Source organism: Artibeus jamaicensis, unplaced genomic scaffold, assembly GCF_021234435.1.
Source record: "Artibeus jamaicensis isolate MK-2021 breed Jamaican fruit bat unplaced genomic scaffold, CSHL_Jam_final scaffold_1019, whole genome shotgun sequence".
Classification (NCBI taxonomy): domain Eukaryota; kingdom Metazoa; phylum Chordata; class Mammalia; order Chiroptera; family Phyllostomidae; genus Artibeus; species Artibeus jamaicensis.
Genome location: NW_026522025.1, coordinates 11302965 through 11330689, shown reverse-complemented (window position 1 = coordinate 11330689; position 27725 = coordinate 11302965). Strand labels below are relative to the sequence as shown.

The 27725-nt window shown below is 38.8% G+C and overlaps 1 protein-coding gene and 1 non-coding gene across 4 annotated transcripts in view; one reads left to right on the top strand and one right to left on the bottom strand.

Moving 5' to 3' along the window:
• The window catches only part of PATJ (PATJ crumbs cell polarity complex component), a 321583-nt gene that overhangs the window by 79994 nt on the left and 213864 nt on the right, over nt 1–27725 (bottom strand). For all 3 annotated transcript variants that reach the window (XM_037136218.2, XM_037136219.2, XM_037136220.2), the window contains exons 30-31: nt 23838–23910; nt 11105–11197 (exon numbers count right to left, since the gene is read on the bottom strand). In XM_037136218.2, the coding sequence (XP_036992113.2) occupies nt 11105–11197; nt 23838–23910 (166 nt within the window). The remainder of the gene's footprint in view (nt 1–11104; nt 11198–23837; nt 23911–27725) is intronic.
• On the top strand, nt 7105–7210 carry LOC119042531 (U6 spliceosomal RNA). Its single transcript, XR_005081248.2, has one exon. It is a non-coding gene; the product is annotated as a U6 spliceosomal RNA (small nuclear RNA).

Here is a 27725-nt window from a genome sequence, read left to right as displayed (position 1 = left end):
AAACATGCAATTTGCATATCAGATAGAGATACTACTAATTTGGTTCAATTTATTCTTATCATTTGGCTTGTAAATAAAAGGAAAAGGTGCTGGAATTGTAGCCACAAAAATCTGGGTTCAGATTGGTTTGAATGCTTACTAGCAGTACTTGTGCTTAGAAACCTTCACTTTTTTGCAACACTAGCTACCTGAGCAAGGGACCGTAAGTAAAGCTGAATTCAACACATGCTTATTGCACATTAGCTCTGCACCTGGGGAGAAAAAGGTGAACAGAGCTCAGCACTTAGGACATTTACATATTTGCTGAGGCAGATATTTGAGAAAAAATTATGGAATCTTTGAAGTACAACTGTGAAGTTGCATGGCACACAGCAGGTGCGTGAGAAGTATGAGTTTCCTTCCCTTTCTCTTGTCCTCAATGATGTGGAAGAATGAGATGAGAAAATCGAAGCTCTGAAAAGCATCTGATCCAACACACTGTCCTACTTCTTACACTGATTACCCTTAAACCTCTGGACCAACAGATGGAGCTGGCCCATGACAACAGTGAGAATAATAATGATAGATGAGACACACTGAGCACTGAGCACTGAGCACGCCAGCTGCTGAGCTAGGTAGGTTACACATTTTAGATGCGGATGTCCAGCACAGACCTGTGTGTTAGGTGCTATTATCATCCTCATTTTAGAGCTGATGTAATTGAGACACAGAAAGACTACAGTACTTGCAAAGCCAGAGCTTAACCCAGACACATCTTCCTCTAGTACCCCAACCCTAAACCAAAGAGTAAACCACATGGGAAAGGGAAAGTGCTGCTCACCTCCCCCTAAACACACACAAGAAAGAGTCTCAGGACTCAGCCTCAACACAGTGGTTCCGTTTTAGGGTCAATGTTAGGTCAGAGAAAGTCATGCCTGCTTACTTGGAGCCTGCGCAGGAACAAACTTCAGTGGCGAGAGCCACTGCAGTGACCTTAGGCGAGTCACTTTTCTTCGTGTTTAAACATAAATTTAGAACTTGCTAATCTCCCAACTACTGTGCCAAGGGAGCTCTTGGGGTTTTTTAAAGCTGAGGTCTTGGGACACTCTAAGGTGTTGACTTTGTACAAGGGACTTCTGTGCCCTTAAATAAGAAGACTGAGGCAGTAGAGTGGAAAGATCATCCTATTTCACGGAAGAAACTGCTCGGCATGTTCTGGGTACATTATGTTATAGTCCTCAGCACAGCACTATGGGCTCCTGAAAGAAAATGTTCTGTGAGCCAGGCAAATTACTCTCATCAAAAGAAGCAGCTTCCAGTGGGTGGACATAAAAGGCAACACTGGGAATACTCTACATAATAGATAATAACCGGAGCAATGTCCAGCTTATAACCACCAAAGCTCATAGCTTCTGTCTGAAAGCTGGGTAATCAAAATACCCTGTCTGTCTGGCCACAGTAATTGGTCCAAGGGTGGACAGCTGAACCACACAAGAACATCCTGTGGTTTTTCCAAAGTGGACCCTAGGGGAGTGAGTCAGCCCCTTTCTGGCAGACAGGCCTAGGAGCTTTTGGCAGCCATGCTCCCACCATGCTGAGGACGCCAATCTGCAGCAGCAGAGAGTCAAACACACATGCAGAGACATCTCTGGCAGCACCAGGCCTCTGGTTCCAACCAATCCGGAGACTGTCAACCCTGCTCTTCCCGCAGTTATGTAAAAAGAGCCTGACATTATCAGGAAATTTACTTTTTGTCTATAAGGTCAAGTTGTGAGGTTATTACTTGCAACCAAGAGACCCCTGATTAAAATGAAGAGGATCCCAGAAAAGATTTATCAGGATAACAAACTCACAGAGGTCAGGCCTAAAGTAGCTAAATATAGAGGCAGGAAGTGAGCGGAGTGCAAGACAACAAACTAGAGAGAGCGCTTGGCCTAAAAGTATTCAAATTCAACAATTGTGAAAACATAGGCCTATCAGGCAAACAAATACGAATGGTCAACTGCTGATTTTGGTCTTTGGACTTGTACTTTGTAGCCTCCGAATACACTAGAAAAAGACAACCTTTGCCTGGGTCAGTCCCAGCCCAATTTCTAAGCATTCACATAACCACCTGGATTAGGTGGAAAGTATGTTAGTAAAAGTCTACACAGCACCTTAACATTCCCTTCCATAATTGTCATCAGTACTAGGAATTACTTATCTAAAGTTGGATTTAAACCCAGCATGACCCTTATTACTTGAATGTCTCTGTGCCTCAGTTTCCTTATTTACAAAGTAGGGTCAGTAACAGTCATCTAAAATATGAATGAGTACATTAGAATGATACTGTTTGCAGTAAGTGCTGCGAAAGCGTTACCTGCCATTACTCTCAGCAGTTCTGAAAGCTCCCCCAAGGTGAGACCCGTGTATCCTGTTCACTGGGATTCGACCCATGGCCTGCACCACACCTGGGACATAACAGGCCTTCAATACAAACTCGCTCAATATCTGCTCCCTTTGAAGGACAAAATAATCACCATAGCTTTTAGATTATAGGGTCTTAAAATTATGTCAGCAAATAAGGCTTTCCCAGGAAAGCGAAAACTTTACAGACTCGAGGAGCAGGGCCTGAGCAGCCCTGGATTCCCAAGAAACTCTGGGGTCCCCAGGACAGGGCGCTGGAGACTGACAGGTAAACGAGTCTGAGTTCTGGGGTCTGAGCTGCCATTTTCCTCCTCTGAGCCCTTGGTGCAATTGATTATGATTGTAAGGTTACTTTCTCAATTTAGAAAAATCTGATAAGCAATAGCTCCTCTTGGCGAGTTGAATTTTAAGTCAAATAACAGGTCTCTGGAGTGGACCGGTTCAAGTGGATGGGAGTGAAAGTAAGTTAGTGAACGTCCAAGGTGTGGATTTGTGTTAAACATATGCATCTGTATTTCTGCTGTGTCTGAATTCATGAGATTATTTCACCTGCTCCGCTTTCTCTCTCTGTTATCTTCATTTACAATGCAGAGGGGAGGAGAATGGAGGAAAAAGCCAAAAGCTTTTCTCTGGTGACTCGTGAAGGAAGTAGATTTGACTGTAAATCTACTGTCTTTTTTTATGACCAGGAAAGGGAAATTTATCACGTAGACAAATCTCAAGTGATTTTCAAAAATACAAGGTATAAAGTACAGTGAGCTGTGAAAAATACCATATTATTTGAATGCACTTGAACTCTGCCACTGGCAATTTGCATACGGATGCAAACCGGAGGCCAGTGCTGACTCAGACACATTCTCTCCTGCTCCTTACGGGAATTTCCTGAACTCTTGTTATAAATGCAGTTTTCATGCTGGATTTGAAACAGAGAATAAGAGTCACACAGTGACACCTGCTTCCAGAAATTCTGCCAGTTCTTGATGCAGTGCAAATTGGGGGTAACAATGGATTTTGAGAACACAGCTCAGATCCTTGTTTATACCTGAGAATTCCAGGTATAAACAAGGAAGATCTAACAAAAAGCCTATTATCATTAGAAATGCAGCATTTTAGACTATTTTTCCAAACTTGGATGCCAGCACTTTATAAATACCTAGGAAGAATTTGTAAGCAAATCAATAGAGGAGAACCTGTATCAGAAATCACATGACATGTTATTCCTTTAAAAGTTAAAATTCTGCACTGAGCTCATTATCTTCTCCCACAAATCTGTTTTTTTTTCTCATGTTCTTTTTTAAATTGGTGACAATATCAAGCTTCCACTTATCAAGGTTTACAATAACAGTCAGCTTCCACTAATCTTTCTTTTTGTCTGTTTTCATCGTAGCATTTGCAAAGTATTCTCATGTCCGGGGACACCACATGAAGCAAGTAGATTTTTCTAGACCTAGCAATTTCATAGACCAGAAAATTTTTAAAATAACTTTGAGGACACAGAGTTACCTGTTTTTGTTAGGTAATTGGGACCAAAGAAATATTGGATTGAAACATATGCATTTGCCATTTTGTAAGTCAAAGACATGGTCAAATATCAGTGATTTCAGAGGGTCCAACCCTTTGAAATCCTCTCCTCCATCTACTACCATATATTATTACCATAATGTCATATGGGAAGAGCCCTTTCAACACTAAAAATTTGGGTAGGGCACAGTCTTAAAGAGCAATCCTTTAAATTAAATTCACGATGTGGTTATTATTTTTCACATTTCCCACAGAGCAATAAAAACTTATAGATCTGCAGGGGCCAAATGAGTAACTAGTTAGTATGATCTGAATAAAGGAGAAAGCCTGCATGTTAGAGTCTGACAGTGGTTCACATCTTGGTTCTTCTATGTACAGGTTATGTGCTGTATGACAAATTAGACTTCTTTAAAGTTCAGTTTTCCTATGGTTTGATATCAATTATCTCTAGCAGAGACAGGGTGCCATGATCAGGCATGTGAGTCAAACACATAAGGCTTCAAATCCTTACTGTGACACTTACTGCCCCTAAGCCTTTGGGCAAGCGAATTAACTTCTGCAATACTCAGGTCCTGTGTCTGCAAAGTAGAGATAATGATAATGCCTTATTATGAGGAGGAGGAGGATAATATACTCTGTTCAGTTCCTAACAAATAAGTTAGCTCAATAAATGATGGATGATATTGCTACTTCCACTACTGCTGCTGCTCTGTTTTTTGTCAGAATAAATGAGGTAGTATTTTCAAGTGTCTACTACAGTGACGGGTACATAATGCTTAGCCACTAAATAATACTGCACACCGTTTTCCAAACTGGCCGTACCACTTTACATTCCTGCCAGCAAGATGTGTGAGCTCAAATTTCTCCGCGTCCTTGTCAGCACCTGTTATTATTTGTCTTTTTTTTTTTAGAGCCATCCTAGTAGGTATGAAGTAGGATCTTATTATGGTTTTGATGTGCATTTCTCTAATGGTTAATGAGATTAGGTATCTTTATGTGCTTACTGGCCATTCGTGTCCTTAGAGAATGCCTACTGAGATCTTTACTCAGTTTTTAGTTGAGTTGTCATTCCTTACTGACTCTTAGTATCGGTAACAGCATAGAGAAAGAGATGAATAAGAACAAAGGAAACACAGACTGGCTTTACATCCAAGCAGAAAACTATGAAATTGGACAGGGTTAGAGATCTAGGTGGGTAGCAAGAACAGAGGTCAGTTACTTATTTAAAAAACAAAACAAAACATAAGCCAGCACTGTCCTGACTGGTGTGGCTCAGTTGGCTGGGTGTCCACCCACAAAGCAAAAGGTTGCTGGTTTGATTCCTCCTGGTCAGGGCACATGCCTGGGTTGCAGACGGGTGGGAGGCATGTACAAGAGGCAACCAGTGGATTTTTCTCTCTCACACTGATGTTTTCCTCCTTCTCTTTCTCCCTCCTTTCCCCTATTTCTAAAAATAAATAAAATCTTTTTAAAAAGAAATAAAAACATCACTACCTCTTTCTGTCCATCTCTTACTCCTTTCTTCCAACCTAACTATTGAGGTTCTAAAGGCAGCAAGTGGATGTGAACACTTGTTCTTAAACATCTGAAGCCCTTTAAGAAGCTCTGATAGTTTTGCTCATCACTGAATCCTCTGCACACAGCATTGTCTGACATACAAGAGACCCTCAATGAGTATTTGCTATTTGAACAGATAGATGACAGTGATAGTTCAGATATTTCAAGAAAAGCTGTCTATGTGAACTACCTAGGTGAAGAGAAGATGGGCTCCAGAGGCAAAGAGGACTGGGTTTGGGTCCCAGCCACAGCACCAACCAGCTTTAGCTGACCAGCTGTAACTATCTCTTAGCCTCAGCATCTTATTAGTAAAGGTAGGACTTATAATACGGGCATCCCTGGGTTAAATAAGATAACCAGTTTGAAACGGTCTGAAACAGGTTAGTTTCTCAAAAAAAAATACTCACTGAAGTATTGTAAAAAGGTAAGTTTCAGTATCTTTAACTATCTGTTTCTATGTCACAATTGTCTATGTTGGAGTTCAAGATTTAGACAAAAGGGAATGAAAGTTGCCAAGTTCAGGTTCCAGTGTCATTTCTTGCTGTCCTTTGACTTTGGTTTTTTTCTTTGTATCTCTCCGAGAGGCAGAAGCGCACAATGGTGTAAAGTGCAGCCTCCAGTCCCAGAGTGTATGGAACCTGGATCCAGGCTTCACTTGGCGACCGAAGCAATTTGTTTAATGTTTCAATGCCTCAGTTTCCTCACATCTTATACGGGAATAATATTAGCACTAACCTCATAGGACTGTAATGTAAATGAGCTTAGAATAATGCCTGGCCATAGGTATTCACTAAATGTTGTCTATTATTAGAAGCAACTGCATTTTGGGGGTTGAAAAATTTGCTTTAATCATCCAAGTACACTTCAATGAGTCACTTAGAACAGCTGTTATTTATATGACTAAGCCTTAATGCTTTAATCAGAATAACATCATCATCAATAACAATAACAATTTACACTTTTACAGTAATTCAAATATACTCTGGCAGGGTTCTAGCTGGTACTTAAGAGGCATTCATTTTTTCTCACAGTAACCCTTTGTTTCTTTCCCCCATTTTATAGATGCAAATAGTGAGCTTAGCACGGAGACATTAAGTTATCTGCCTCGGGATATATTGCTAATAAATGGCAGAGCCAGGATTTGAATCCAAGTCATCTGGCTCCAATGTTTTCATTTCTTTTAAAAAAAAATTTTGCCTTTAAAAAAAAAAAGACTTCATTTATTTATTTTTAGAGAGATGGGAAGGGTGGAAGAAAGAAAAGAAGAGAAACATCGATGTGTAAGAGATACATCGACTGGCTGACTCTCACATGCCCCCAACCGGGGACCTGGCCCACAACCCAGGCCTGTGCCCTGACTGGGAATCAAAATTGGCAACCCCTTTGTTGGCAGGCCGGTGCTCAATCCACTGAGGCACACCAGTCAGGGCCTCGCTCTTAATAATTCAGTTACATTTCATCAAAAGAGTATATTACATGAACACAGATATTCCAAAAATGATAAAAACATAGCTTTACATCCAAAACATTAAAATAATTATTTTAGGAGTTCATCATCTTCTGTGTCAAGGACCCTTCAGGATGGGTCCTAGTTCTCCTAATTTCCAGTTTGGTGATCTTTAGTGAGAGGTTAAGGTCTCTGTGCTTGCACTGGCAGCACACATAGTAAAACTGGGATGATTCAGAGAAGGCCAGCATGGCCCCTGCACAAGGATGAAATGCCAACCATGAAGGGCTCCATATTTAAAAAAAAATTAAGGTGTCATCTATAAGCCTGGGATAAATAATTCCCGCACTACTTTTTATAGTTTTATGTGGGGGATAAAACTGAATAAGGGGGATAAAACTGAACAAATAAAATACCATTTCAGAAAAAATTTAGATAGTACAAAAATTAAGCTAATGAGATAATAAGATTTTGTTTTGCAAATCCCAAGGTTCTGTGCAAACAGAATTTTTAAAAGTTCCTTTCAAAAGTCTTAAAACATAGTCTTAACAGGTTCTCACCTAGACTTCTGAATAGATCCCAGATACTTCCCGGCCCCCAGTCTCTCTCACTGGAATGCAAGCTTCACAAACCATCATCTGATCAGTTGCCTAAAAACCCGTGATTTGTTCTTTAAAGACAGCTTAGAACAATCTAATATACAGTTGTATTTTTATAAATGAACAAAGGTATCGTTCCTTGGCTGCGAACCTGGGGACGACTGAGATGTGAACCGACGCCAGCCACAACTGAACAGTGCAATAGCACTGCAGCGTGTGTGGTCCCACGCTTAGTCTTGGCTCGGGAACGGGTCATCTTAGAGAATTCATTTAATAGTTCTTTGGAATACAGTTTCTTTTTGTTTTAAAGATTTTATTTACTTATTCTTAGACAGAGGGGGAGGGAGAGAGAAAGAGAAAGAGAGAAACATTAATGAGTGGTTGCCTTTTGCGCACGCCCCACTGGGCACCTGGCCTGCAACCCAGGCACGTGCCCTGACTGGGAATCAAACCAGCAACCTTTTGGTTCACAAGCCCGTACTCAATCCACTGAGCTATACTAGTCAGGGCAGAAATATAGTTTCTTTTACATAGCACCTTGTGTGTCCATGTATCCATCTAGTTATAGAGACGTTTACTGAACATGGAGCATTCAAGATAAATGGAATAAATCTGTAATCCACAGCATACAGTCCCTTCAGCTCTGTGATTCTACTGTTCAAATTCCATTGCCCGCTGTTACCTTACAAAAGCCCAATCCTTACTCGCTACTTCCCTAACACACACTGTTCGATTCACCTGGTAAATCTCCTATTTGTGGCAACTTCGTCAGTCAATTGCCTTCTCATCTTTACAGGTTTAGCTTAAAGGCCATGATGCTAAGAAACCCTCCTTAATCCCTGAATGAGATGGTTTTCCTTCCATTTTTAAACTTCTGTAACATTGTGTGTGTTTCTCTCTCTTTCTCTAATACACTTTTGCCTGGTTTGATTTTCCAGACACAAATTCCGTCATTCTCACTGATGCTAGATGGTAAGCTGCTTAAGCGAGGCCCCTGTCCTTCTCCTGGTCACCCCTCCAGAAGCCAGCGCAGTGCTTACTGAGACATGTGCTCCCACAGGGAGCAAGCCAGCAACATTAGAGGGTTAGAGCTTACTGTTGCCCGGTATCTCGATATAAACTCATGTAGAAAGAGTCACATGCTGATCTCTGACATGGTGCATCCAGCAGCATTCCTAGGATGGGCGCCGTGCAGGGGAGCTCGCACAAATCTCACAACAGAAGCAATCGTACGATGCCTAGTGATGATAAACTACTAACAAGGCAGCTCTCATGAAAATGTTAGCCTACAAACACAGCACTTTCATATCATTCAATCTGGTATTTTGATAATTTATGTACTATCTATCTTCCTTCACCCTGCCTACCCTGGAAGGAGTCCCCATAAAGGCAGGCCTTTTTGTACATTTTGTTCACTGTTGTATCTCCAGTGCCTGTAGCATAGTGACATCAGGCAAATATTTATTGAATGAATGAATGAACTTACTGAACACTATTTGCCTTTAGTACATTGTTTTTTCATAACATGCTGATTACCGTTGTTTCTTTATAATATTCAGATTATGGTTATTTTTCAGATGAGGACACTGAGGCTTGGTGAAGTTAATTTGCCCAATGCCATCCTTTTTTTTTTCAATGCCATACTTTTAATCAATACTTTATTCTAGGCCAACTATGTTTATGCTATAAAAGTTGCTCAAACTCAGGCTACCTTTCCTCAACTGAATAGACCAAGCACAGATTCTACTGGAAACAGTGAGAAAGAAACCACAGAGTCCCACAAAGAGAGGGAGGTGGGAGGGACAGGGAGGGTAGAAAAACAGACACAAGTCCGTGGGTTTGGGGAAGGCTCTTGTTCTTGGGGAAATACAGTGAACAATAGGTAAAAATTATCCTCAGCCCTTCAGGCCCTCCGCCTGAGTGTGGGGCTCTTCCACTGTGGTGAGACTCAGGGCCTGTCACTGGCTTTCTTGGGAACAGGGTGTGAATGAAGGACGAAGGATGGCTCTTGCCTGCAGCCGACAAGGGAGCCTCTTTGGGACCGCCAGACTCTTTCAGCAAGTGAGAGAGTGTTCTCGCCCTTTTTACCATTTCCTCTGTGGATAAAATTAGGGGCCACTACTTACCAAAAAAAAAACCAATGAAAACAATGCTGTTGCTTTAAAAGACTTTTCTTTAACCTACCTATGGGCCTATGATAACCTCGGAGCTAACAAGTTAATAGTATTTGTAAGTGAAGGAGGTCTGAGTTTGAAATTTGTCAATGTCAATCATTCCCCTTCAGTTCAAATATACAGTTTATCTTCCAGAAAGGGAACAAGTATATCCTCAGAACATCTTGTTCAAGAACAATGGTCACAAGCTGTCAGCCCCAGTGTTCTCGATGCTAGAGTCCTCAGGTCCCCTGTAGGGCTTGTCCAAGAAGAGCCCACCGTAATTTCCACTCTTGCTGAAATGTCCTTTTCCTTCATCTGGACAGACCCAATTTACTTTTTAGAACAGGGCATCTACACCAGTCCCAATATATATTTTCTGAAAGTTGAAAGAAGATAAACAGATAGTGTCTCAAACTCCTTGGTGTAAAATAAAGAACTCTGTGCTGTCATAAAATCAGGATGATCCTTCTAAGTGAGTAATTGTTTGAGATTTGTAAGTTATTTTGAAACACAGAGAAAAAAGGCCCATGTTTCTTTTTGGAACTTGAGGTCTAACCCTGAAAGTGCTAGGTTGCTAAATACAAAGGTAGGTTCTGAGCAAAGGCAGGGGAGTCAGACCAAATGGGACCAATCTTCAGACCTACGACGTCCCAGTGAGTAGCCTCTGGCATGTTAGTTAACATCTCTAACCCTCAGTTTCCTTGCGTGTAAAAGAAAGTTATCTTTACCTATCATAAAAGAATCAGGAAATGTCTGGTACATAGAAGTTCCATCAACACTAAAGAAGATATTGCCCTGGCTGGTGTGGCTCAGTGGATTGAGTGCTGGCCTGTGAACCAAAAGGACAGGGCAGGTGCCTGGGTTGCGGGCCAGGTTCACAGTTGGGGGCTAGGTTCACAGTTGGGGGCTGTGTAAGTCTCTCACACATTGATGTTTCTCTTTTTCTCTCTTTCCCTTCCCCTCTGTCTAAGAATAAATAAATAAAATCTTTAAAAAAAATTTTAAAGAAGAAAATATAAAACAATAGGATACTCGAAGAGGAAGAGTTCTCTAAAGCTGCCTCTTTCCTAATATCCTTAGCCCCTGGGTGAGATTAATTATATTTTCCTATGAATCAATGTAATACATTTAACATCTCTTTCTATGCTTTCAGGATTAATTCAGCTTTGTCCTAGGCTTAAAGACACCCATTATTTAAAAAGATTTATAAGAGAGATTGCTTCTTTAGTCCCAGACAGCACAACTCAAGTGTGAAGAAAGTGGGAGAATGTGCTATTCTTTGGAGTGAATGAGTCATACAGTATCTGGAATGGCTCCTGCCTCAGAGACTGAGATTCTTAGAGGAGAAAACACAACAGTTGATCCTTTCCAAAGTGGTACAAAATGTAAATAATACACCCCTAAAAAGAACACTGGATGGAAACCACCAGGATTCTCACCAGTTCGGAGGTCTCACTGTCAAACAATTGTTTAGAACCAACTTTGAGGCTGCCGTCTTCCTCACTACTAACGGGTTCGGTGCCACTCTGATCCTAGAAGACATTAAAAAGAAAATGGCAAAGATGTCATTCTTCACTCACAGAGACATATACTGTACTCACATTCAATGATAGTTTGTTTTATTATTGTAGTGGATATTGCTTTCTCTGCAGAAGCTATTCCTGCTTTCTTTTTCTTTCAGTAGAAGGACATTTTCTTTTCTGGATATCTGCCTCTACTGCTTACAGATATGCTTCAGGAGAAGCTCATCCTCACTTCTTTTCCGAGAGGCCTGATTGACTTCAGGTTAATGCCATTCTTTTTGCCAATGATTTTGTCAGGAATAGGTATATGATCCAGTTCTAGTCAATGAGACACCAAGAGAGGTTTGCTGGAGACTTCTGGGAAAGCCCTTTCTTGATCTTAAAAGAACCACGAGACATCCCCATGCATCCCATGGGGTTGCATGAAGCCCAAAATGTCACAGCCTACCATCCCACAACCAAGAGGAAACCAGCTTTCGGATGAGGCTGACATTGTGAAAGGTGACAAAGAGATGGAAGGGGCTGGTTCCCTGTGGGGAAGACCTGGACCACTGGACCAGCAAACCTGAAGCTCAGCCTTATCCTTAACAGTGTTCTAAGGAGAGCTAATAAGTTTACTGACTGTTTTGCCCACTTACAGTTAGCTATTTGTTCCCTCCAGCCAAAGCTTTCTGAGATATTTGTTTATTTTCTATATAATGTAGAATTGTTCGAGGTAAAAAACTGTATTTATTGTATTGGTTTCTGAAACTCAAGTACCTAAGGTCCCTGCCTGGCACATGGAAACAGTTGACAAATACTGGTTGAACCAATAAATGAATTAAGTGCTTGTTTTCTTGATGATTCCTTCTGCAGGATTTTAAAAGTATTTATTTAATATAAATGAGACATATGGTAATAATAAGACCCATTACAATTTCAAAACACAGCAGGTATCTCTTCAACTGAATAATGACATTAAATGTTCGAGTTAAATAAATAGAAGTTTCTTCACCTTCTAAGAGCACATAAGGGAGAATAAGGATAATAAATGAAGTTTCTTGTGTTTATCTAGATTTTTATTTTAAAACATAACCATTTTAGAATTATTATGAATTCCAGTGGGATTGTTTGTAGAATGGGAGATTATGCCTCCCCCAAATAGTTTTGATTTCAGGAGATCCTGGCTTACTTATAATGCAAAAAAAAAAATGCAAATTAAAGCAGTTATAGCATTCTTTCATTTATCAAATGGACATGAGAATAAAAAGAGAACATTCAGTATTAACAGTATAGTAAAAGAGGAATTTTTACATACCACTGAGAGACTGTAAATTACCGTAATCTTTTCCTATATAATAGATATAGATAAAGAAGCAGGGAAAATATCTGTAAGTATATAGAACAAAAATTTTTAAATTGCTTACTTCTGAGAAGTAGGATTAGGGGTTGGGGAATGATGCATTAATTATTTCTCTACTGTTGATTACAGAAGAGTTAGTGTGCATTACCACATATTTAAAACAAATAAAGGAGAGCTATGAGAAATATCTTTTAAAAAACCCAAGAAAGAAAGTAGCATGGACATTAGAATTGGTTGGATCTAGTTTCAAATTTTAACTTTGCTACTTAGAATTATATGATTTTCTGCAAGTTACTTTCAAGTCTGAGCACTTGTTTTTAAGTACAAAGAAAAATACCAAATTGAAAATACTACCCTATTAGGTTGCCTTGAAGATTAATGGATAAACATGTAAAAGTTTTATTAGCACAACACCAGGTATGGTTAATCTTTTTTTCTAGCTTTTGTTGAGACAGGTTCCTAATTCATGCCGGTTCATGTGGTCTCCATAACAACCCTGTATGAGTATGGGGAAGAAAGCATTTAAATAAATGAGAGGAATCTTTACTTTTTTATTTCTCAGCAATGTACTTTCTTGGCTTTAGAGAATGAATACTATAGTGGAGGAGAAAACAGCTGCTGATGCTTCAACTTAGAAAATTTAAGAAAACCTGGGCAAAGTAGTCTAGGTTGCAAACAGTGTATATATCCTTTAACATTTGAGTACAAAAAAAAGAGAGAGAATAACCTTTACACCTACAAAGTTATGTCTTATATGCTACTTACTCGATAAATCTTTCCCTTCCTAGCTGAAAACACTTCTTCCTCTAACCCACCTAATATTTTACCAGAACTTATATCATGTGTCATTGTTTCATATTTACCTTAATTATGTGTGTTCAGGATTGAACTCCCTGATGAGAATGAAAGATCCTGAACCCCAAATCTGCCTCATTCATTTCCTTTGTCTGATTCATTTTTAAATTTATCAAGGCTATCTTGTTTCAAAGTCAATGTTCTTTTTATCTGTACCATGAGCCCTTTCTAAAGCTTTTCTTGTTTTTAGTTTGGGATGGCTCCACAGAGGGGTTTAAAGGCAAAATATAGCTGGAGAGGAGAGTCACGTGAAAAGGAAGTTGGTATTAAGAAGTTAGCAATGAAGCGTTTAGTTTCCTAGGAGAGCGAAAGTTTACAAAAGAGTTTTCAGGCTTTAATGAGGCACAGAATTAAACAATGTGGGTTCTGTTCAGAGAACAGAATGGCTCATATGGGTTAAGGAGCCTTCAAAATCCCCTGCTGACCATGAGCTTAGAAAACAGGAATCAGTCAGAGATGGGAAGGGGAAAATAGGTCAGCAAGCATGGTTTCCAAAGCACAATTGTGTCCTGGTGGTGTGAAGACCATCTGGCTGATGGATGGTGGCCCACTGAAACCCAAAATGATTAAGCTAATCCTTTTGGCTGTGTAATCTCTTCCTCTCTTGCTGATCCTCAAACCACCTGTCCAATGCTGCCTCTTCAGCCTAGGCTACTCAAGGAGAACGACCTTTCCCCATGAAGACCACGGTCAGTAGATTCCACGGTGAATTATGCTTTAGAGATGAATGAAAAGAAAAGGCAAAGTTCATGACTATATATTTAACACAGCCTTTACCACACAAAAAAAGAGAAAGATTGATGGATAATGCTATTCAATCTCCACTGAGAAGTCTCTTACAAATATTCAGGAAGTTCTAAACTCCCTCCCTTGGGCTCCTTCAAAATCTTCCACATTAAGTGATGATAAACGTTTATTTTGAATACTACTTTATTTTTTTCATACCCACTATCTGTCTATAGTTTTCTCCAACTAGATGGTGAAAACCTTGATAGCAGGAATTTATGTTTAACGTGAGAGCAGGCTATCAATAAAAGTTGAATTAATTAAGTTTTCCTGGGTTTGGAAAACACTTCTGATCAGATAAAGGTTCCACAGTGTTGTTTCCTACCTTCTTCTTTCATTTAACATGGCAAATAGTATACTATAATATACAACTGTTTTCCTTTTAATTTCCTTTAATTAGCAAGATTTAAGATTTGACTAAGCAAAACAAATTATAAAAACAAAGAAACCAGAAAAACCTCAGCAACTATAAATGCTTGCTATAGTGGAAAATACTTTAAAAAATGAAACAAATGTTGGTTTAAATTTTTTCACCCCCATATTTTCTAAATTGAACATTCTCTTAAAAAACCACAAAATGATTTATTAGTCTCATTGCCAGCCTAAGTTCACAAATATTTCTTTCTGCAAAGTCATGTTTACTAGATGTGACTAATTGAATTTCTTTCTTCTATCTTCAATCAGAAGCATACATTCTAGGCTACTCAGAATTCCAGAAAGGCAGTGCACAATTAAGATAAAATGAAAATTATGCTAATGACATTTCCTGGATAATCAGCCTCTCCATTCTTTTTGCGGCTTGCTCCATCTCACTTAGCATTCAGAAAAGCACAACTTCTGAGAAAAAGGAAAAATCCAGTTTTTTGCTTCTATAAAGATATTCTAAAAGATCCATCCAGCCTGTCTTGTCGAAGAAGGGAATAAATATCATGCAATTCAAGTATACTTGAGTCCTCAGTACCTCTTGTGAGATACCACAGCAGTGGTTTCCTAACCGGGTTTCCCTCTTCAAGACATCTCTGACGTTGCTATTAGACTAATCTACAGGAAGCAGAGCCCTGATCAGGCCATTTCGCTGTTCACATGCCTTCAACCGTTCCAGGTACCCACCACATGAGATTCAAACCTTCTGAGATTTCAATTCAAGCCTCTTTCATTTGACCTCAATTTGTTTTTCTAACCCCAGCTTCTATTACTCCCTTGCATGTGCCCTTATACTCTTCTCTTATTCCTTATTTTTCTTAGTCTGTGTTTTTATTTGTTCTGCTCCCATAGTCTTATCCAATGATGTTCATATTTTAAGACCCAATTTATCAATCAGAAATCACTCTTGTCTTACCAGGAAATACCATTCATCCTGTGAACTCCTCTTAAAGCTGTAACCTTAGGGCACCTTGTTTTAGTCATATACATATCACATTTGCCCTACATATAAGGTTCCAATTTCTTTGAGGGTAGAGACTATCTGCAATTAATCTTTGTATGCTCGATTAAGTAGATATTTGGTAAATAGCAGAATAAATTGAATCAATAAGAGGTATTCAACACTGAAGTGAAGCATCAAGGATGCAGTCAAAAAGCCTTCATATGGCTCCTGCCATTCAATTACCCCACAAATGTTTTTTAAGCAAGTACTATGTGCTAGGCACCGAGGATTTAATGGTCAAGGAGACAAAAAGCTTAACCCTCCAAAAGCATACAGTTTAGTATTGTGGTTACAATCCTACATTCTTGAAATATCAAGAAAATGATGGAAGTACAAGGAACTTGATATACCCATTCAGAAAGAGGTCTTTTTCTTTAAGGCCCAGATGATACCACACAAAGGACAACTTTCACCCTTTAAAGGAATCCTGAGTATTATTTCACTGTGAAGGGAGTGAAGACTACTGAAGGGAATGGTGTGGGATGAAGCTGGTCGTGTGAACAGCATCTCACACTTGAGCACATTTCAGGTGCTATGCTTATTACTCTCTACACTTTATTTTACTTATTTTGAGTCATGGAGAACTTGGAGGAGGTGTCCAAAAAATCAATTCTTCAAGGAACTAGTGGTTGAGAATTAATAAAGAAGAACCAGGAAGACAACCAGGTAGAAGAAACATTAGAAACAAAGAGAGGGGTGGGAAAACCAGTTTTAATGAGAACAGAAAGCTTATTAGTGGAGGCCGTGGAGGAAAACACAAAGCCTAATTCTAACCCTGAAATGAAGATTTGGTCCGATAGGCAGGAAGGAGGCATTAAAGGCATTTGAACAAGAGGACAAACACAGTAAATACGGTAAGAAGAGAGATCCTGTGTTTTATGTAAGTTTTGAAAAAGGAAGCTCCTGGAGGCTGAAGTTCTGTTAGAGGGCTGTAATAATGTCAGTAAAGTCACAGCTAATATGAGTTCCTACTGTGTGCCAAGAATAATGCTAATTTTTTATAATTATTATTAAATTCTTCTAACAAATTCATTGAATTCATTATTATTACCAGACTCCTTTTAAATGTGAGGAAATGCAAGCTTATGGTGCATAACTGGCTCGAGTTCATCTCTCTGACTTTCAAGCTTATGTTATCAATTATTATGTCATGCAGCTGTCCCAACAACATTACAATCACAAAAATACAGGACTAGGAATGCCAATAACCCCTTATATATGTACATAGCTGCACATGTTTTAAAACACTTTTACCTACATTTAGTACCTGATCCTCATAATGACCTGTTGACACAGGCAGGAAAAGCTATTAAACTGGCTTTACAGAAAAAAGCAGACTCTAAGAAGTAATATACCTCTACCAAGGTCATATGCCCAACAGGCTACTGGTAGAGCTAAAACAAGAACTCACATCTTCAGCTGCCTTGTTCAATGTTCTATTAGCACCCTTGTTCACTGTATCAGCATGCAAATGCACACAGTGATTTCTTCTGCCATACCCTTGGTGTCTAGAACAGTGCCTGACACATCATAAGAGCTCAACAAATATTAGCTCAATAAACAAATGAATATAAGGTCCCATTAATATTTAATAAAAGTGCTATTCAACTATGATGAATTATTATTGGCAGGTCCAAACTAATAGTGATATGGCTGTATTTTATCTACCTGTTTATGATTTGGCTAGCTCATTCAGCAAGATGTCAGATATAAAGTATGCTTAACTACTCACTAGAAAATGCTTTGAGGGAAAAAGCATAATGAGAGGGGCCACATGGTTGAATGAGAAGGAATGAGAAAGTGGTCAGGAGACCAGAGTATACCTACATGCTTCATATATCAGCCATGAAATGGGTTACACTCATCTGTGGTGGCAGTTATTGGAGGGCAACTTCCAGAGGTTAAAAAAAAAACCCTTTTTATCCCATAACTCACTGAGATGTTGCAACAGAAGCATCACACAGCATATCCCTTTAGAGAAAAGGATTTATGATTTATTTATATACTAGGTGCTTAATGTGACTTATTTTTTAAAATAAAACACAAATAATGGCACACTCGAGTTTGATTTAAATACTGTAATTAGCCTCTTATAACTTAAGACTAGCATCATTTATACTTCATACATGTTACCAGTCTTTCATTTAAAAGTGAAATCAGCCTTCTAAATTTTCAGAATACAATAAATTTATTGTGTATGATACCAAATTATGTTCCTGAATTATTACTGCTTCTGTTATGTGTAAGTAAAATTTCTGTGATTAGCACAATTTAAAAAATGAAAACAGAAGCTAATATTGCTTAATATACTTAAAAACTGAGTTAAATATACATAAATATTTGAATAAATAGTTTACATTTAATGAGCATTTACTTTGTGCCATGAGCTATACTGAATGCTTTACGTACATTACTTCCTTTACTCTTTAAAAGTCTATAAAGGTTTGGCAGAAAAAACTCCAGGTATAGATATGGAAGCTAATGCTGAATAACACACCTGACTCTGGGCATATAGGTATGCTATTTAGTCTCTCTTAATCCCAGTCTCTTCTTCTGTAAAGTGGAAATAATTATACTGTTTCCAAGAGGTCTGGTTATAAGTAGGACATGGGACAATACACCTAAGATACAGTAGACACTATATCTTGTGTTTGATATAGTAGACACTATATTCGGTCATCCCTTTATAAGTTTCTGCCCTTTCAGCAAGAGGCAGCAGAAACTACTTGGCTGGGTATTCACTAGAGAAGATATACAGCTGATATCAGAAGTCATTCCTGACACTTCCAGTCAAGATGGAAGAGTAGGTAAACCTTGTTCACCTCCTTGCACAACCACATCAACATTACAACTAGACTACAGCATAACTATTATTCAGAACCACCAGAAAGAGAGCTGAATTGAAGTCCTATAATCACAGAATTAAAAAAGAAAACACATTGAGACTGGTAAGAGGGGTAACAACACAGAACAGAATGGTCCCACACCCACATGTGACAGATAAAAATCAGGAGGAATATCTCAGGAGTGAGAGGACCAGCCCCACATCAGGTCCCCCAGAACAGGAATCGAGTGCCTAGAAAATAAGGCCCCATAACTTCTGGCTATAAAAATCAGTGGGGGTTGAAGCTGTGGAAGACAGGAACTTCTGGAGTTCCAGGAAGTTACTCTTTGAGGACCTGCAGTGTGGACTTACTTGGATTCATTCCCTCTGAGCTCCAGGGCTGGGTCAGCAGCTTGAACGACACCAGAGGCATACAGGAAAAAATGGAAGTGTCTGGCATCAGGGGATAGCTAGGGGTAGCTGGGAGCAGTTTCTCCCAGATAAAAGTGCTGGCAGAGGCCATTGTTCCTTTTCTTAGTCCTCCCCACACAGAGCCTGCGGGCAGGCACCATATCTGTGACTCCCTCAACCTGGCTAATACTGTGCCTCACTCTGGTGATTTCCTGAGGCTCTACCCTACCCAACTTCCAGGCCCGCCCAAGCAGTTTCCAATGGCTTTTCCATACAAATGGCTTGTCTTGGCTCATGCTTCAGATTTTCCTAAATACTCTCAAACATAAACTATCTTGCCTCAGTGAGCCCTGTACCTCTTACTAAGTGGCCTGGCACTAGAAGTAGCTGGCCATGGTTCACAGCTTGGCCTCACTTGGGCACCTCTAAGTCTAGCACAAGTACCAAATATCTGAAGATCACTTTTTTAAAAGATTTCATTTATTTATTTTTAGAATGAGGGGAAGGGAGAGAGGGAGAGAAACATCAATGTGTGGTTGCCTCTTGTGTGCCCCCTACTAGGAACCTGGCCTGCAACTCAGGTATGTGCCCTGACTAGGAATTGAACCGGCAACACTTTAGTTCACAGGCCTGCACTCAATCCATTGAGCCACACCAGCTGGGGCTGAAGATCACTTTGTAGTTTATGCCTGGTGGCCCTGGATGGATGACAGGCAGTGACTGACCTTGGCCTGTACCTCTCAGGAGGCCCCAGGTCCTGCGCACCGAGTGGACAGCTACAGACAACATTGGAGCCCTACCGCACAACCACCTCCATAAAAAACACACTCAAGGAACAGAACTGGTGGGCACCAGGGCCCTGCTGAAGTAAGTCCTGCTTTGTGAAGTCAGCTCCTACTCAGCTGATCCTTCACAGTGATCTGAGGTTGGTGGCCAGTGATCACAGCCAGCCCTTGTGGCTGATCAGCCTGGGTGAATCCCTCCCACTGACCCGATAAAAGCAATCCAGGCTAAAGTATAACTGGAAGGTATACATTTTCCACACAGTGGAGACACCTTGAATAACCAGATTAGGTGAGAGGGGAGGCCATACCACTGGACCCTACAGGATATCTATTACATTAAGCCACTCCACCAAGCCAGGGAGTCATAGCTGCTCTATATAATACATACAAACATATACAGAGAGGCCGCCAAAATGAGGAGACAAAGAAACATGGTCCAAATGAAAGAAGAGAACAAAAACAGAAAAAGTACTAAACAAAATGGAGACAAACAATGTATCAGATGCTAAGTTCAAAACTGGTAAAGGATGCTCAATGAACTTAGGGAAAGAGTAGATGAACTCAGAGAGAACTTCAACATTATAAAAAAGGACATGGAAATGATACAAAAGAACCAGTTAGAAATGAAGGATACCCTAACTGAAATGAAGAACAATACAGGAAATCAACAGTAGAGCGAATGAAGCCAAGAATCAAATCAGAGATTTGGAATATGAGGGGGCAAGAAACACCCAAAACAGGACAGCAAGAAGAAAAAATTATTTTAAAAAAGTAGGATAGTGTAAGGAGCTTCTTGCACAACTTTAATGTGCAACATTTGTATCATGAGGGTGTCAGAAGGAGAAGAAAGAGAGCAAAAAATTGGAAATCTATTTGAAAAAATAGTGAAAAAAACTCCCTTAACTTGGTGAAGGAAATAGATGTACAAGTCCAGGAAGTGCAGAGAATCCCAAGCCAGAGGAACCCAAAGAGGCTCACACCAGGACATATCATATTAAAATACCAAAGGTTAAAGACAAAGAGGCTAAAGTCAAATAGAGAATCTTAAAAGCAGCAAGAAAAAAGCAGTTAGTCACCTACAAGGGAGCTCCCATAAGACTGTCAATGGATTTCTCAAAAGAAACTTTGCAGGCTAGAAAGGGATTGGTAAGAAACATTCAGAGTGATGAAAAGCAAGGACCTACAACCAAGATTCTCCTACCTAGCAAAGCTATCATTTATAATTGAAGGACAGGTAAAGAGCTTCCCGCACAAGAACAAGCTAAAGATGTTGATCACCACCAAACCAGTATTATATAAAATGTTAAAGGGTCTTCTTTGAGAAAAAGATAAAAAATATGAAAAATAAAATGGCAATATATACATATCTATCAATAACTGAATCTAAAAAACAAAATAAGTGAACAAGCAGAACAGGCACAGAATCATGGATACAGAGAATGTTTGATGGTTGCCTGATGGGATGGGGGTTGCAGGGTGATGGTAAAAAAGGTGAAGGAATTAGGAAGTACAAATCTGTTGTTAAAGAATAGTTATGGGGTATAAAGTACAACATAGGGAAACACTAGCAGAAGACTATATATGCATGACCTATGGATATGGACAACAGTGTGGGGATTGCCTGAGGGGGTGGGGGTTCTAGGTAGAGAAGGGCAAAGTAGGAAAAACTGGGACAACTGTAATAGCATAAACAATGAAATATAGTTTAAATGAAAAAGAAAGTCATTCCCAACAGAAAGAAAACAAAGGAAACAAAACAGAAACCAGCAAACAGTACTCTCAAACTAAATGCTGACACCAACTGCATACATTTGCCCACTCTAAGACACAAAAGCTGGATCTCACAGAAGCTTTATAATTTAATGAAAGGCTAGTGTTCTTGGTCATTATAAAGGTACTTTTACATGGAGAAAAAATATAGATGATGAAAAATTCATTTTCAAGGTGATGATATTTTGGTGGCAACATTCATAACTAATACTATAGAAAAAACTTTCTATAATATAGACCCCTAACCTTGTGAATAATTTTATGTGACATTGTACAAACACAAAATACTTAGTAATTAAGTACTAACATTTATTGGGTAGCCACCAGGTGCCACCACAAGATACACATACATGCACACACCTTACTTAATCTTAACTTTATGGAGGTAGGAACTTCATATTGTTATCTCCTTGCAGGTAAGTGAGGCTAGAAGAGGTTACTATAACTACCTAACGTCACATATCTAGTGTATGCTTGTACTAGAATTTGGATTGAAGTAGTATGGCTCTGGGATTCCTCATTTCTACCACTATGAGAACTGCCTAATTAGTTCTTAATTAAAATGAAAATAGCCAGTACTGGCAAAACTGTGGCTAAAGCTGTATTGATAGAGAGTCAATATCTATCATTATAATCTTTTCAGATAGTAATTAGTCAATACAGATTAAAGTTTTGAATTTGCATTGCTCTGAATCAGCAATTGTACACTGGGGAAATTCATGTTATAGTAATAAAAGCACATATGACTGATACACGCATGTGTGTGCACCTTGTGCCAATGTTTATTTTGGTACCATTTACTGGCAAAACCTTGGAATGCCATCAGAATATCTGTCAGTTGGAAAAAGATTATAATAGAGCATATAAATATATGATCATTATATGAAGCAAAAAAGCAAGTTTTCTCTTTTTAATATACAGAATCTTTTCCAGAAGGATGTATAATATGCACCTTATACTTATCTAAAACAAACCTCTTAATTTTTGCTTTTCTTTTAAAGACCAGCATTCTTCAACAGACTATAGTAAAAGGCACTATATCCACATATCTAGGTTTATCCATGATTCTCTATTTCCCCTTAACTTTCACTTTTAAACAAGCAAGACTGATCTGACATCCAAAACATCAAGAATCAGCTCACTTTGCTTTCAATACCAAAACCTCATCTAATCACAATTGGGTCACATCAGGCTTCTACCTTCTGGCATAATACTTTTACCTTCCTATAGTCCATTCTCTATGTAGTAGAATGTACATCAGCTTACTTCACTCCCCTGTTAAAAACCTTCCAGTGGCTTGTATTACACATATATGCTCCCAGACACATTCCTCAAACATATCCAGCTCATCAGTTGAGAGCTATTTTTGTCCCCTCTGCAAAGAAAGCCCTTCCCCCTTATTTTTGGATGCCTGGCTCCTCATCATTTTGATCTTGTTTAAGTTTCACCTTGTCTAAGAGGTCTTCCCTATGACCAACCAATGTAGTTGCAAGCTACATCCCTTAACTTATTTATCTGCAAGGTGCCAACTGCTATTGATAGTTCTCTTAGTTAATTTATTTGTTAGTTAATTTTGTCATTAGAAGGTAACTGAACCTGGCAGGAAGCCTTATCTGTTTTATTCATACCTATATCTTAATATCCAAAATAGTGCCTGTACACAAAATGCACTCACTGAATACTTGTTAAATAAAAAGAATGTGGATTGTATAATTGAATATTTGCTAAGAGAGATACTATTCATATGTAATTGTTCATTTCTGGTATAGAAGCAAAGGAAAAAGTATGGAGAGATACTAAACAGTAAATATTAACTTCCTCAGGGAGTTGGGAAAAGGAAAATCAACCTTTTTCATAATAAATCTGCATCTAATTAATTATAATTAGTATGCATTTCTTTTTGAAATTAAAAAAAATAGTTCAATGAGTAAAATAATAAAGAGAATGTAATATTCCCTTGGATGGGAAGACACACTGATTATAGAGCTAACTATCTCTAGAAGCAGAGCATTATGATAGCAATCTTGTTGTATTAGTAATTTCCCTATCAAAATTGAAAGTAATTATTTAAAGATAGCTACAATCACAGGTACTAAATTGTTTTAAAACCTTAAAGAAAAAGGTGCTATTCAGTTATTTAAAAAATAATTTTCTAATAAATTCTGAAATGCCCAATTAGGACAAGTTTTATGTCTAGAAAAAGCCTTAAAGACCTTTGAGAAAGGTGATACACATATGATTAAGTTCAAATGTGTGTGTTTAACCTTGTTTTTATATAATTTTATCATCATACTTCAACTACTATTACTTTAGTTAGGGAAATTCCCTAGTTAATAAATCTATGTGGTTGGAATATGAGATACTGAAAATCAAAAAGCTAGATTTGGAAAAAATAATGATGACAAATATGTCTAATATATTCACTAGGAGCTAATTAGGAGTCACCTTACCTCAATAAAAGATGGAGAACTTGATGGTAATGGAAAGGGAGTAACAGCCATCTGATTGACTGCATCTTCATTTCTGTGGATGTTAAAATAGGCAGAATCAGTACACAGTAAATGACAAGTCCCTGGCTCAAATTAGAATCATTTCCTCAGTTCTCAGTTGAAAATGCACACTCAGCTCTACAGAATTAAAAAAACATATAGCAGGCAAAACAGATGTATTACTCAAGGGATACTGAGATACAATTATTAGTGACAAAGAGTGATGATGCTAGGAGCTGGCCAAATCCTGCTTAGTAAGTCAGGTGCTGCAGAGGATAATTTTGGAAACTCATCAATTCTTTCTGCACTGAGGAGTATAAATTTTTCGAAAAAGTGTGTATAACCTGTAGGCCCTGCTAATATTTAGAGCATTTTGCTCTTAGAACTGGAAAGATTCCCCACCTCCTCACTTGGCTTCTTACTTTGTTCTGCCACATGAAGGATGATGGGATGTATACAATAGTCACCACGTAGGTGGACTCTGTGACGAGGAGTGATGGATGGGGAAAGCAGAGATCCAGTCAGGCAATGCTTTGTGGGTTAGATTAATTCTACTCCTCATCATGCTAATGGGAGGAGAAGAGGTGGGAGCTGAAAGTTCATTGCCAGCATGACAGGTACAGAACAACTCCTGGAATACCAGTTCTGATTATTTGGGCTTATTTCCACTATGTTATTTATTAGCAAATGGTAGACAGTGGTTCTGTGGGCAATTTATCCTTTACTCTTCAATCACGATGCACAACCAATATAATTATCTCAAATTTATGGTAAGTCTGACTATAAGCCTTGCCCCTTTTGGGATCTCCGGGCCACACTGGAAGAAGAGCTGTCTTGGACTACATGTGAAATACACAAACACTAACAAAAACTGATAAACAAAAAAAGTTTTAAGTAAATTTCCAATTTTGTATTGGGCTGCATTCATAGCCATCCTGGGCCTCATGCAGCCCACAGGTTGTGGGTTGGACACCCCTGCTAAGATTTCACAATATAAACAAAGCACTAAAAAATGCTTCTTACTGGTATGTAAAGACAGTTCACAGATCTCTCAAGATGACTAGATTATATAGGATAACCACTACCTGACTTAGGAGCACAGTCAAAATCCCACTCATATGATTTTTTATTTTTCATCAATTGGAAAAATATCCATTGGTCCACATCATTCCTGCTTTGGGGTTTTAATCGTATCACGGCCTTTGGCCAAAATGCCTTTCTTTATTTAATTTATGTCCCACCCATCCTTCTCCTTCAGTGTGAGTTTGATAACTTCAACCAGGCGAATTATTTCTTTAAGTTCAAAGACTGTCTATGTATTGATGTCTTCCAAGTTCACAGTTAGCCCAGGTGTTTTTCTGAGCTTACAATCTGCATATCCCACTTTACATCTCCACTACCTGTCTTACAAGCATCTTAAATAAAATAGAGCTCTTTATCCCACTCAGTACCCCTGGGGTTCCAGAGTCAATTTCTTCTCCACCTGTGCAAATGTCAACAACATCTGCCCAGTTGTTCAGCCAAGACCCTGAGAGTCATTCTTGAAACCTTTCACACTTCCATTGTATAGCCAACCTATGCTATACAGGTGCAACCAATCGCTGTTAATAAAACCATAGAGATATAAACATTTTACCCTTTGAAGTACTTGTGTCCCAACTTGTTGCCATTGATTTTTTTGCATATGGTTTTAGAAATTTCCAAGTTGTCCTTGAATTGCCTAACTACAGACAGTAGCAGTTGTCTCCTTTTTTCTGACGTGTAGAAAACTTTGACTTAATTTTTTTCCAGATATAGGGGGATAACTGCCTGTTTTTTCAAAGCGTATATTTACTGCTGTTACTCTTTGATTAGAATGTATTAAGTAAAAAATCTGACTTCTAAAAAAGGAAATCTTGTTGATTCTACCTTCAAAACATAGCCTGAATCTTTGCACTTCTTTCTCTCCTATCCTTGTGCAAGCCATCAGCATGTCTCATCAGTATGAATGTAAGAGCATACTAGCTGCTCTCCCTACTTACACTCTTCATCCTCTCTCTGATCTATTCTTTACCTAGCAAAATTATTATGGTGCCAAATCACAAATCTGATTAGATTTCTAGCCCCTGTTTTAAATCTCCCTATGACAGCTTAGTGCACTTAGGGTCAAGTTCAGAACTGTTGGGGGGGCTGTCCTGCCTTGAGCAGTCTGAGCCTCCTCCTGTCCTCTCTTCTTCCTGCTTGCTGTGTTCCTCTCCTGCTACACCAGCTTTCTTTCCATTTCTCACCTGAGCCAAGCTCCACTCACTTTAGGACCTTCTCTCATCCTCTTTTCTTCTTCTCTGCATGCTTGTTGCTAAAATCCTTTGTCTGATTTATTCTTATTTTTCCTTCATAGCTCACCATAAATGTCATATTCTGAAACAAGCCTTCTGGGATCTCCATTATATGCATGTTGCTAACACCCTACTCATGGTCATAGCCCTGTTTCTTTCATAATTTACTTAACTGGTTTGTATGAATGTTTGCTTTAAATCCATGTTCGCCTCAGCGGGTAAGCACTCGAAGGACAAGATTCATGTCCTTCCTACTGTCTATTATATCATGCAGGGTAAACACAGTGCCAGGCAAATAGTTTGTACTTAACACAGATTTTTTAAAAAAAATGTAATAACCTCTCACTTCAATAAGGAGACAGAGGTAGGAGTTTCAATTTTAGTACCACCACTAACTAGCTATAGGATTTGGGGGAAATAGCTTCTAGGAGAATCAGTTTCCCGATCTCTTAAGTAAGTAGGTTAAACTATATGAATCTTAAACTGATGTAAATTCTTATGAAGTAAAGCAGAGTATAAATAAAGAGGTGAAGTCTAAGTGCTATTTCTTGCTCTAACCTCTTCAGATTCTTGGATTATCTAGCATACCAGCCAAATTAATGCAGAAAGAAAAAAACCTAAAATTATGAATTGATATAGAGCATGAAAAATTTTTTTCTGACAGCATTACGGATTCCTTGGCATGCTTTATTATGTTAAGAGAAAGCTATTGTTTCTCACGGAGTACAATCCATTCCCCTGCAGTTTGCTCATACATAGAAGTAGTCAGTTACCCCTGAGCAAGTAACAGCATTTCTTTCCTATTCAGTTTCCCCCACTGAATAATGCAATAAAGCTCAGCTCAAGCTTAAAGCTGAAAGTCAACAGGACATGTCTACTCAGGATTCAGAGCCCATGGGGCAGAGTGTATTTGGCACTAATTAAGCAGATGGCCTTTCTTATCTCTTTCAAAGGTTACCAGCATTAAAAATATGGCTGAGCAGAAATTCTTATTGAGAAATCATGATTAGCTGTGCCAAGTTAGCTCAAATCAGCCAAGTTATCCTTTCACAATTTAATGATTTGCCCCAAATTAATATGACTTTCCTGGCCTTTAAAGTCCCTATTAATTTTTTAAGCCTTACAGAAGAGAATTACTGTGAGGCTTAAAAATGGAGAGAAGAAAGCTGCTATCAGAAGTCACAGCTCATAATCCTCTATAATCCATTTACTGGTGAGAGTTCACACTTGGCCTCAGCATCAAGCCAGTGGAGACCTGACATGGCAGCAATTTTAAAGAGAAAGAAGTGGAATGAGGGAGACCAAAGGAGAGAAGCCATTTAGACTTCAAACAAGCGGTTAACCTGAATGATTTGGGGGACCTTCTGATACCTCATATTCTCTGATACTCATAAGGAATGAAATCTTTTTGCTTTATAATGAACTTTCCCTCTCTAATATGCTGAATAAGTGACTTAGGCCCTGGAGCCCCATACAAGACACAACCAGGAATTGTAATTGTTTGTTGGTGTTTTTATAATTATCTTTAACAGCT